Below are 13,035 nucleotides of genomic sequence, written 5' to 3'. Positions count from 1 at the left end.
TCAAGTGCATTTAACTGAAAGATCAAAACAAACAGTGTTAGTAGGAACATTTCCGTCTCAGTGCTCTCTATTAAAACGTCTCATGCTTTTGTAAGAACTTGTCAAAAAATTACACAAGGACTTACATTCCTAAAGGAAAATACATTGTGGTATGAATATTTGTATCACGTATCAGTACTACATGCACATTAATGTTTGATAAATGGTATAAATAATGCAACAAATGTCACATTAAAAAACAATGTTGCTCCCTCGTGCTGCTGCAGGTCCCTCACAGGTCTTTACCGCAGTCGGGACAGTAGATATCATCGCTGAACGTCAGGAAACCTCGACCAACCAGAGACTCGTTGCACTTTTTGCAGTTGAAGCAGTTGTTGTGCCACTGGCGCTCATCAAACGAGATGTACTTGCTGCCTCCAAGACCTGAGATGGAAACAGCAGAGGAGAGTCCCATGATCTCTGTAATCCAATAACCCTTTAATTGATGGTGAATGGGCACATGGGAGTCATACGACCTGGAAACTGTCTGCTATATAATAAAGGTGTTGTTTATTTATGTCTGATTCTGTTGGAATCAAATTTAGATCTGAATCAGCCATAAATATTAGACACTGTATGTCAAATTTGGACTTATTCTAGGCTCCATCAAAATGACTTCAAAAATATAGAAAAACTAATTTTCTGCTGTTTCTGCACCTCTTGTCCGCATGCAAACTAAAGTGAAAACACATTTTTAAAAACTTTAAACTGATTTTTTTGTTTCTGACTTTGACAATAAAGTTGAAATAGTTGTTCCTAACCAAGAATGAGGAAGCAAATCCCACTGAGACTCTGAACCCGACTACATTCTGTTTTTATTATCACGATTTCTATAGAGTTCAATAATTTACTGTGGTAGAAGCTAAGATCCATCCCAAACTTATACTTTGAGAACTAACCAATTACAAAAGAACTGGTTTTAAAACTTTGACATGACCTATAAGAGTAAACTTCGTCTGGTCTGTCAACAAATTAATTATTTAACTCGTAGACAAATTTTAATGAAACAGAAAAATGTAGATGAATGTACATCAAAAACTAATTAACATTTGAAGTCAAACCAATTGAAATATTGTCATCCCAGCCAATAGACCATAGCCAACACAAAAATGGCTGTCTTCTTCTTTTCTTATCTTTCGGCTCTTCCTTTATCAGGGGTCTCCACAGCGAATCATCCTCCTCCATCTCACTCTGTCCTCACTCCATCTACCTCCATGTCCTCTCTAACTGCATCCATAGATCTCCTCTTTTTCTTTTTCCTGGCAGCTGCATTTCTAACATTCTTCTACCAATATGCCCACTGTCCCTCCTCTGGACATGTCCAAACCATCTCAGTCTGGCCTCTCTAACTTTATCTCCCAGTTGTTCAACCTGTGCTGTACCTCTGATGATCTCATTCCTAATCTTATCCAGCCTTGTCACTCCTAAGAAGAACCTCAACATCTTCATTTCTGACACTTCCAGTTCTTTCTCCTGTCTTTTTGTCCATGTCTCTGTCTCCAGACCATACAACATAGCTGGTCTCACCACTGTCTTGTAAACTTTTCCTTTGACCTTTGCTGACACCCTTTTGTCACAAATCACTCCTGAAACTTTTCTCCATCGACTCCATCCTGCCTGGACTCTCTTCTTCACCTCTTTACCACACTCCCCATTTTCCCAGACACTGGACACCAAGTACTTGAAGTCCTGCACCTTTGTGACCTCTGCTCCTTGTAGCCTCATTGTTCCACCGGCCTCCCTCTCATTCACACACATGTACTACAGCTGACTTTCATTCCTCTTCTTTCAAGTGCATACCTCCACCTCTCCAAGTTCTCTTCCACCTGTTCCCTGTTCTCACCACAGATAACAATGTCATCATCAACATCATAGTCTACAGGGAATCCTGCCTGATCTCATCTGTTAGTCGGTCCATCACCAGAGCAAACACGAAGGGGCTCAGAGCTGATCCTTGATGCACTCCCACCTCCACCGTGAAGCTATCTGTCACATCTACAGCACATCTCACCACTGTCCTGCTGTCCTCATACATGTCCTGCACCAGTCTAACACACTTCATCATACAACACTAAAATCTAAAATCTGAACATGTTTCCATATTCTTTTCACAGGATGTCAAAAAAAAAAAAAAGCATAGCAATGTTTAAAAGGGCAGTATTATTCAAAATCATGCACAGGTTAACTTTACCACTGATCGGTTTGGTGCAGTGGGCACATTTCTTGGCGAACAGGTTGCAGAAGCACTCGAGGCAGTAGGCCAAGTCATCCCGAGAGGTGAATCTCTGGCCAGCCAGCTGCATCTTGCACCCGATACAAACGAAGCATTCCTTGTGCCATGACTGGTCCTGGTAGCTCACCCCTCCAGCGATAATGGCCTTAGAGATGGATGGAAACAAACAAACCAAAAAAAAATAATAAAATCACGTCATTCCTACTTGATTTTTTTATTTCAGCTGATGGGTTTCACCAGCAAGATTTAAACACAAATGACTTTCAAACATCAGTCATGGAAGAAACATCTCCTGAAGTAAGCGGCACAAGAAATCTTGTGTAATCTTTTAGCTCTTAGACTCTTAGCTATCATCACACTGTATTTTTTGCAGTAGCTGATTATCAAGTTGGATCCATTTCTGTATTTGCTAAGGTCAGTTAGCTGCAACAGCCATTTTGAATCAGGTTGACATAACATATGTCAGATATAGATGTGCATCCAGTGATTACCGTCTGTAAGTTTCTTTAAAATCTAACCAGTTATTGCCATATTGTGCTAACATACAAATACACACAGACACAAAATGGTGGATGATAACAATTTGATTTATGCCAGTAAAGAAGAAGGGTTGTAAGCTCAATCATTCAGGTAGATAACAAAAACGGTTAAATCGTGTCATCTGGACCAGTTTCTTGAAGTGAGAAACGTTTCGTCCCCCATCCAGAGGACTTCATCAGTCTACGGCCTGCCAACCAGATCTGTCCCATAGGTAGCCTTCACTGCTGTGTTTCAAGACAACTTACTGTTGGAATCTCAAATCTGGGCTAAAACATTTGATTGTTGTACATGATGATTGTTTTGGACGGGTGTGCTCTATTTGCACGTGCTAAAAGCCTTCTTCTGAGATTCCAACAGGAGTTGCCTTGAAACACAGCAGTGAAGGCTACTTATGGGACAGATCTGGTTGGCAGGCCGTAGACTGATGAAGTCCTCTGGATGGGGGACGAAACGTTTCTCACTTCAAGAAACTGGTCCAGATGACACAATTTAACCTTTTTTGTTGATACCTAAAAGGAATTTCAGGGAGATAATACTTTAAATAAAATTTAAATTGAGGTAAAAAAAAAATCGTCTAAAGGCTAACAGGCATACAGCCATTGGGGATCTTCACTCATGACGTCACGCATATCATTTGCACAGACAATCCATCGCCCCCTCTCACAGTGAGCCAGATGTTCGTACGGTGGCATGGCATGGTTTAACCGTAACAGAAAAAGAAGACAGGGCTGACTTTGGTAAATATTCAACCTTTTTCATCCATCCATCCATCCATACAGCCATTCTCTTCTGCTTATCCTGGGTCGGATCGCGGGGGTACAGCTTAAGTAGGGAGGCCCAGACTTCCCTCTCCCCAGCCACTTGGGCCAGCTCCTCCAGGGGAATCCCAAGGCGTTCCCAGGCCAGCCGAGAAACATAGTCCCTCCAGCGTGTCCTGGGTCTTCCTCTGGGTCTCCTCCCGGTGGGACGTGTCCGGAACACCTCACCAGGGAGCCTCGTCCAGGAGGCATCCTAACCAGATGCCCGAGCCACCTCAACTGGCTCCTCTCGACATGGAGAAGCAGCGGCTCTACTCCAAGTCCATCCCGGATGACCGAGCTTCTCACCCTATCTGTAAGGAAGAGCCCAGACACCCTGCGGAAAAGACTAATTTTGGCCGCTAGTATCCGCAATCTTGTTCTTTCGGTCACAACCCAAAGCTCATGACCATAGATGAGGGTAGGAACGTAGATCGACCAGTAAATTGAGAGCTTCGCCTTTTGACTCAGCTCTCTCTTCACCACGACAGACCGGTGCAGCGCCCGCTTCTCTGCAGATGCTGCACCCATCAGCCTATCGATCACACGCTCCATTTTCCCCTCGTTCTTGAACAAGACCCCGAGATACTTAAACTCCTCCACTTGGGGCAGGACCTCCTCTTCAACCCGGAGAGGGCACTCTACCCTTTTCCGGCTCAAGACCATGGCCTTAGATTTGGAGGAACTGATCCTCATCCCGGCCGCGTCATACTCTGCTGCGAACTGCTCCAGCTCTATGGGATTATACAGGTTAATCCCATTGAGCCTCGGGGACTCATTTACAAGAGAGACCTGAATATAATACACAAACGTTCAGTTGAAACGCTGGCTGGAGCGTCGAGGTCTTCGACAGACTGGAAATGTGTGTGCGTCATGTCTGCGCCCAGTCAAATTCAGCTCAACCCATTGCTCTAATCCAGCGATCAGACTTCTTTGGCTGAGTCTTTGGCTTGAAAAATGATGAAAAATAATCCTTCCAAGTGAGGAAGATGGGTCTGCCCAATGTTGTGTGGTCCCCCTGGTGTAATTCAATTTTATTTATTATATTTCAATTTTCTTCAAGCTTAAAACACGGCTAAAATGTATGCTGCCATTGAAATGTATACAGCCTGCTATGAGTGTTTGTACTAGTGTGGGTGTTGCGCAATCTTAGTCACATGACTAGTGTTGTACGAGTGAAAGTGCGCCATTAGCATACCGTAGGTTAGCTAATTTGCTAGACCCCACAAACATAGCAAAGGCAATTTTGTTGAACTGTCAAAAAGATTGACAATTTTAAAACATCTTCAACTAGTTTAGCATTTAGCTTAGTATGATAATTCAACGGTGATTATTCGGTTCTTCTTAGCCTAGTTGGTGTTCATTACGTGTTAGTTTGTGTTGGGCCATTCAGTAGAGTAACCATGAGTGAGGGAGGTGGTTGTCATGAAGACGAGTGAGGTTCACTCTGTCTGTGTGTGTGTGTGTGTTGAACAGTAAAATAAAGTCTATCAAACGCCATCTGGTGGTTGATTCTTGATCTACAACAAGAGCTGGACATCTCTCTCAGTAGCTGTGTGCTGCCACTCGTTACAACGTGAACACTCGCAGCTTAAACACAAGTGCGGCTTATGTATGTCCATCCATCCATTATCTTTACCCGCTTATTCCATTTTGGGTCACGGGGGTCGCTGGTGCCCATGTCCAGCAATCACTGTGCGAGGGGCGGGGTACACCCTGGACGGGTCACAAGTCCATCACAGGGACACATAGAGACACACGAGACAAACAACCATTCAATCTCTCACTCACACCTAGGGACAATTTAGAGTTACCAATCAGCCTAACATGCATGTTTTTGGTGTGTGGGAGGAAACCGGAGTACCTGGAGAAAACCCACGCATGCACGGAGAGAACATGCAAACTCCACCCAGAAAGGCCCCTGGACCGGGGTTTGAACCAAGGACCTGCTCGCTGAGAGGCAGCAGCTCTACCAGTTGCGCCACCGTGCTGCCCGGCTTATATATGTACAATTTATTATTATTATTATTATTATTATTTTATTAGTATTACCGTATTGTTTTAAGTGTGTGCAGCTTATATTCAGGTGCGCTCTATAGACCGGCATTTACGGTAAACTTGATCAAACTGCCTTCACGTCTCACTCTTCTAAAACTAAATAATGAGTTCAAATTGTAAAAAAAAAAAAAAAAAAAACTGGCTAATAAACAAGGGTAAATTTGATATTTAAACTTCATTACTGTTTATTGAAGTTCAAAAACTCATTTTGTTTTCCTAAAACTCTGCTGTTTTAACATTTCATCTCACTTTATAAGACTGTAATCCTCTTTTCCCGTTTAATGCTGATTTACTGTCAATTAAAACAGACGACTGCAGCCTGATTTAACAGCTTTCAGCAGAAAAAAAAAAAAAAACGACTCCTCCGACTCCTGGCTGCTTGGCCATCTGTTTCCTGGATCATCCATGCGAGTCCCTCTATCCCGTTATGCCTTTTTTTTAAACTGCGCCTTGGCATTTATTTACACCAACCTTCACACATCTATGTTAAGGAAGGGGGAAATCTGTCAAAATTTGACTCGGAATGCTGAAAGTAGACTAAAACTTATAAACCAATTAGAGATGCACAATATGGGATTTTTGGCCAATATCCGATATGCCAATATGTTAAAACTTATTTGGCCGATAACTGATATCAATACTGATTTTTGTTTTCGTATACCTACTTACAGAGACTACATAGCTTTCTCGGCTGTGGAATTAAAATACTACATTATTCTACATGGTCTTTGTCAGTTTGGCCTGCTACCATGCCAAAGAGGGGCTGAAAATGATGTAGCACTTCAACTTGGATTATTTTTAATGTTAAATTTACTCTCTCCAACACAATGACAACACTCGAACAGTGCAAGTTTGTAAATTTTCACAAATATAAACTCAACCTGTTCACAAGTGAAAAGCATATAAGTACCGTATTTTCCGCCGTACACGTTGCTCTGCCCTATAAGTCGCATCAGTCCATATTTGTCGAATAAAGTGGAAAAATCCATAAATACGTCGCTTCGCCGTATACGTTGCATCTATTACGCGTCACCGCTGACAACCTGGAAATGTGGACCGGTGTTGTGACAAAAATCGATGGGCTGCCAAATGACGGCCGCGGGAGCGTTCACGGGAGGACTTTAACAAGAATTTAACAAGATTAACACTTAAAAACAATTATTTATTTGCTCGAAATGATAGTAAATGTGTGTCAGTCTAACGTTTGCTTAAAAAATGCACTTTAATGGTCAAATTAGCTGCATTTTGCCGGGGCAGTGCAGCTGGTTTGACGGTCGGTCTAAGCAGCGAGCAGAACGAAGGTGGGTCTGTGGCAGGCTGATTGTGTCATTAATAGATGTATGGCAGGCTGATTGTGTCATTAATAGATGTATGGCAGGCTGATTGTGTCATTAATAGCTGGTGAAGATTCTCATTCATCCAGGATATGGTAAATTCAAAAAAGTTCAAGACAAATCAATAAAGTATAAAGTAAAGTATAATAAATAAAGTCCAGTTGTTTTTGTCTTGACCTTTTTTGAATTCGTCATTACAGCCACGTTTACTTATTACATGATACAACGGCATGCCATACAGCTACTGTTACTCTGCTGCCATCAAAGGGCTGAAAGTGGTCTTGCTTAATTATTATTTTTCAGTCAGAATGAATGAAAACGGTCATATCAGCCAAAAAAATGGTTTATAAATATGTCGCTTCGGCCTATAAGTCGCAGGGCGTGTAAATTATGCAAATAACTGTGACTTATAAGGCGGAAAATACGGTAGTAGTGCATTGATAGATATACTTGACAATTTCTTAAATTAAAAATTAACTTAAAACAAGCCTTTTATATCGTTGTGTTATTTTGATGGAATGTCCGATATTTAACGTTATTGCTAATATCGGCCGATACAGATACTATACCGATAATATCGTGCATCCCTAAAACCAATGTTAAATTGGTGTTCTGCTGTAAAAATCATTTTCAAACTGATTCACTTTCATAGCAAACAAGCACAAAAACTAACTATGTTGCATTTTCATAGCATTGTGGGGATGTCTAACGAACGTTAGGAATGTTCTTCCTCTGTCCTACCTTCTTGCAGTGAACACACTTCAGAGCAAACTGCTTCTCGTAGCATGGCAGGCAGTAGTTGCTGCCTTCCTTCTTCACAAAGCTCCTGGTGCCGATGGGCTGCTGGCAGCTGCTGCAGACGAAACACTTCTCGTGCCAACTGTTGCCTTTGTGCTCCATCTTCTTGGTGCCTGGAGAACAAACGGAGCAGAAAACTGTCCTGTAACGTGACCTCCGTGTCAGTGCACCATGAGGTGGTGCTTCCCGAACAATACGGTGCACGGCCTTTACAGACCGAGACCGTTAATTAAAATCAGAGGCTTCAAAACCAGATTTTAACCAGTTCTCTCACCTGGCATGATGGTGTTCAGGCAGGCATGGCATTTAGCGGAGTACTCGGTGCAGTAGCACTCTATGCACATCAGCAGGTCGTTCTTGGCGGCAAAGGGTCGATCGACGAGCGATCGGCTGCAAGTGTTGCACAGGAAACACTCGCTGTGCCAGTGGCGGTCCTTGTAGGACAGATCCTGCACAGACCAAGACCTTTAAAATCACAACGCGTCCTCAACACAGCTTTATCGGTTATTTTATTTTTAAAAAATTTGGCTGATTTTTTTCAAGTACTTTTTAAAACAAGACAAATTTTGCAGATTGTGGTATTATGAGGTTTATTAGAGTGGATACTGATTTACTTTTGTTCCGTTTTTGTTTTTCTGCACGCTCCGTTTTGATTAAAGTAATTCCCCATGTGTTTTATTTCAGCCATGTTTATATCAAAACGTTCAGCTTATTCAGGAGATGGGCGCCAAACTTTTCAGTTTAGTAACTTTTACATCATTGTAAATATTTAACTTGATTTACAGATATTCTGCTCAGATATACATCGAGATCTCTTTCGTTTGTTTAAAAAAAAAAAAAAGACTTCTATTTGAAATCTTCATTCTGGCTTTATGTTGGTCTTATTATTATACTTTTGCTTTATTTTTGCTACTTTTAGCTAGTGACTTGTTTAGATTTTAGCAAACCTTTTGCTGCTATTACTTTACTTTTACTGCTTTTAGTTAGACTCTTGTTATTTTTGGTTTTAAGATAGCTTTTTGCTATTTTGGATGTTTAGCTAAATTTTTCTACTTTTGGCTAAATTTTTGCTAATTTAGCCTTTTAGCTAGCTGTTGCTACTTTTACTTTTAGCTAACCTTTTCCTATTTTAGACTTTTAGCTAGATTTTTGCTACTTTTAGCTTTTTTCTACTTTTACTTTAAGATAGGGCAGCATGGTGGCACAACTGGTAGAGCTGCTGCCTCTCAGCGAGCAGGTCCCTGGTTCAAATCCCAGTCCGGGGGCCTTTCTCGGTGGAGTTTGCATGTTCTCTTCATGCATGCGTGGATTACTCCGGGTACTCCGGTTTCCTCCCACAGACCAAAAACATGCATGTTAGGCTGATTGGTAACTCTAAATCGTCTCTAGGTGTGAGTGAGAGAGTGAATGGTTGTTTGTCTCGTTTGTCTCTATGTGGCCCTGTGATGGACTTGCGACCCGTCCAGGGTGTACCCCGCCCCTCGCACAGTGATTGCTGGACATGGGCACCGGCGACCCCCATGACCCAAAATGGAAGAAGCGGGTAAAGATAATCGATGCTTTAAGATAGCTTTTTGCTATTTTGGACGTTTAGCTACCTTTTTTTTTTTCCCTACTTTTAGCTAACTTCTTGCAAATTTAGACTTAGTTAGCTGTTGCTACTTTTAACTAACTTTTAGCTATTTTAGACTTTTAGCTAGATTTTTGTTACTTTTGGCTTACTTTTTGCTATTTTGGGCTTTTAGCTAGCTTTTTGCTACTTTTAGCTAGCTTTTTGCTATTTGTAACTTTTAGCTAGCTTTTTGCTAATTTGGGCTTTTAGCTAGCCTTTTGTTACCATACCATACCAATTTATTTATATAGCACTTTAAACAGTGACAAAGCACACCAAAGTGCTGTACAGGGACAAACAGAACAAGCACACAGCAACAGATTACATAACAGGACACCAAAATTAGAAACCAACAAAAACAATAATGGATAACAACAACAACCGCAACATGACCAACACAGTGTGATGCACACAGACTCAGCACAGATCACACAGTGCTGAAAGCCAGGGAATAAAAGTGTGTTTTTAAGCGAGATTTAAAAACTGTGAGGGAGGGGGCCTGTCTAACGAGCAGAGGTAACTCATTCCAAAGTCTTGGGCCTGCTACAGAGAAGGCCCTGTCACCTCTGCGCTTGAGACGGGTTCCTGGGACTGTTAGGAGCAACTGGTCTGCTGATCTGAGAGAACGTGGTGGGACATACGGCTGGAGCAGATCAGTAAGATAGGAGGGGGCAGAGCTGTTTAGTGATTTATAGACATACAAGAGTATTTTGAATTTGATTCGAAGGTGAACCGGAAGCCAGTGTAGGGAGGCCAAAACAGGTGTAATGTGCTCTCTTTTGCTTGTGCTGGTCAAAAACCGGGCTGCTGCATTTTGGACCAGTTGAAGTCTAGCTATGGAGGTCTGACTGATACCAAAAAGGAGTGAGTTGCAATAGTCGAGCCTGGATGTAATGAATGCATGAATTACTGTCTCCAGGTTATTTTTGGACAAAATGGGCTTCAGCTTAGACAGTCGCCTCAGCTGGAAAAAGCAGGATTTAACAATCATATTTACATGATTGTTGAGTTTCAGAGAAGGGTCAAGTATCACTTCTAGATTAGTGACTCTTTGTTTCACCAACGGTGACAGAACGGATAGGTCGATGCCGTGGTTGGTGATTGTGTCATTGGGAGGAAACAGCATAACTTCAGATTTCTTCTCATTGAAACTCAAGAAATTTAAAGCCATCCAATCTCTGATGTCAGCCAGGCAGTCTAGTAACGGTTGAATAGAGCGAGTACCGTTGAGTCTGAGGGGGAAGTAGATTTGGCAGTCGTCGGCGTAGAAATGAAAAGGTATGTTATGTTTCCTGAAAATAGCACCTAGTGGCAGCAGGTATAAAGAAAATAAAAGAGGACCAAGGATGGACCCTTGCGGTACCCCCCATTTAAGCGCTGCCGAGGCTGAACTAAAATCTTTGTTGGAGACAAAAAAGGACCAGTTGCTTTTAGCTAGCATTTGACTATGTTTAGATTTTAGGAGTGTTATGCTTCTTTTAGCTTTTAGCTAGTGTTCTGCATTTTCTTTGTTGTTGTTTTGTTTTAACAAATCCATTTCAGCTTCTTCAGAAATTTTCAGCAGTCTCAAAATTCACACTGAGTTTTAGAAGGAAATGCAATTTCACCTTCACATGCCTCTAACTGCAGGATAAACAACATTTTATATTGTACAAGGTACCGGTACAGCCCACAGAGAGATTTTCTTTACTTCTTAGAAAAAGCAACGAGTTTTGTTAGCTGGATGTTGGTGAATCACCTTGCTGGTGCAGCTGATGAGCTTGTTGCACAATTCGCAGATGCTGGAGAAAAGTCCCTCGTAGCACTTGATGCAGTACGGCTGTTCCTCCCTCAGGATGTACTTCTGCCCCAGCAGGGAGTCCTTACACTCCCAGCAGTCGTAGCGCTCAGACATTTTGACTCTTCTTGTCGAGTCCTCCGATCTGCATAATAAAACTCAGTTACTTCCCAACGTTTTAAAAACAGACGTGTTGTGGTTCTTTTTGACCCAAGGGCAGCAAGAGGGTCAATATCTGGATTTTTGGAATTGCGCAGAAGCTGCCTTGATACACGTCAAACTTTTTTTTTAAATTATTTTAGTTTCTTCTGTAAAACCGGTTATTACGATACATCGATACATTGATAAAATAGCACTAAACATCCTCTGTTCCCATGGAAACCATATACTTATTAGCCACATAAACCAATACACACTATAAACCCTTTAACCATTAAACTGTCCTCGTCTTCAACATCACTCCACTCACTGCTTTCAGGTTGGATGTCTGATTTATGTCAGAACTGATATTTAGAAAACAGAAAACGTTTCCTTAAAGCGGCTCGAGCAGCTTATGCATAAAATCTAAAAAGGAACCTAAATAATACGACAGTAAATTAGCCAAGAACTAACTTTTATTGCTGTAAATATTCAACTCAGATTTAAAGCAGGAAAAATATACTTACCAAAATTTCACTTTGAATAAAATAGGACGCTCCTGATGTGCTGCCGGCTTGCAGTCTGAGAGCAGAGACGTCTACTGTACGCTGAAATACATCAACTTTATTAAATTACATCAAGCTGTGACCCAAACTGGAGGCAGGAGGGTGGAGACTGCTATAAATCAGGTTAAATGTGAACTAATATTAAAACATACAAAAGCAGCTAAATAAATAAATAAATAAATTTTAAAAAGCAAGTAAGACGAAGACATTCCTGAGTACTTTTACAGCTTCAAGTAAATGCTGAGTTAAGTTTCAACCATTTGTTTCCATTAATTTGTGGTAGGCATTTTATCAGCAATGTATGCATATTTATTGCTGAAAGGTGAAGGCTGACAATAATTTTGCAAGTGTGCATTCATTTCTCCATGGCAATAGCAAAATATCTCGTAAATTGAACCGATTAGAAGCATACTCTAGGAAAAGCAATCCCTGGAAGTACACGTACAACTCGGTGACATTTGGAATCAACCCTATTCAAGATGTCCGCCACAGCTAAGTGACCTCAGCCATGACAAACATGTCAAATTCAGACAATTTTACAGATATTGACACAGTAGCTGAACATTCTCCTTAACCGTAAGCCCTTTGAAAGTTTTTAATTGTGTTGTTGAAGCATTGGATGCCAAGGACTGCTGTGCTGCACTTTATTTAGACCTGTCTAAAGCTTTTGATACTGTAGACCATGAGATCTTGTGCCATAAGCTCTCAGACATTGGTTTCTCAGGTCACACCATTGGTTGGTTCTCTAATTATCTCTCAGATCGGAGGCAATGTGTTCAACATAATGGTACTTCTTCCAGTTATTTAACTGTCAACAATGGTGTACCACAAGTCTCAATCTTAGGACCCACTCTCTTTACAAGCTACAAAAATAATGTAGGTCAGATCATCCCTGATGCATCCTTCATTTCTATGTCGACGATACAGTTGTTTATTGTCGAGCTAATCAGTTGCTAAGGTTTTCCAGCTTTTACACTCTGCATTCAACATCATCCAGTCAGATTTGTTCCATCTCAAACTGGTGCTAAATGCTGACAAAAACCAAAGGGGTTATGTTTTTAAATAGGAAGTGCCAGTAGGTACCAGCGGTTCTTCCTTCTACCTTATTTACGAATGGTGTTCCTGTAGAGTTTGTTGATTCTT

General features: G+C 41.3%; 1 protein-coding gene across 2 annotated transcripts; it reads right to left on the bottom strand.

The window, feature by feature from the left end:
- Positions 1-61: 61 nt before the first annotated feature.
- On the bottom strand, positions 62-11,308 carry LOC119428783 (four and a half LIM domains protein 2-like). Of its 2 annotated transcripts, none has more exons than XM_037696459.1 (5): positions 11,150-11,308; positions 8,074-8,248; positions 7,743-7,912; positions 2,231-2,417; positions 62-423 (listed from the first exon to the last, which is right to left on the bottom strand). In XM_037696459.1, the coding sequence occupies exons 1-5, from the start codon at positions 11,303-11,305 to the stop codon at positions 272-274; spliced, it is 840 nt and encodes a 279-aa protein (XP_037552387.1). In that variant the 5' UTR covers positions 11,306-11,308; the 3' UTR covers positions 62-271. The 2 variants fall into 2 exon arrangements, with proteins under 2 accessions (XP_037552387.1, XP_037552386.1); XM_037696458.1 differs by having other exon boundaries at positions 8,062-8,248; positions 11,150-11,305.
- Between the last annotated feature and the right edge of the window lie 1,727 nt (positions 11,309-13,035).

The sequence above is a fragment of the Nematolebias whitei genome, chromosome 23 (assembly GCF_014905685.2).
Source record: "Nematolebias whitei isolate Nwh7 chromosome 23, NemWhi1, whole genome shotgun sequence".
NCBI lineage: Eukaryota > Metazoa > Chordata > Actinopteri > Cyprinodontiformes > Rivulidae > Nematolebias > Nematolebias whitei.
This window is presented reverse-complemented; position numbering and strand designations above follow the sequence as displayed.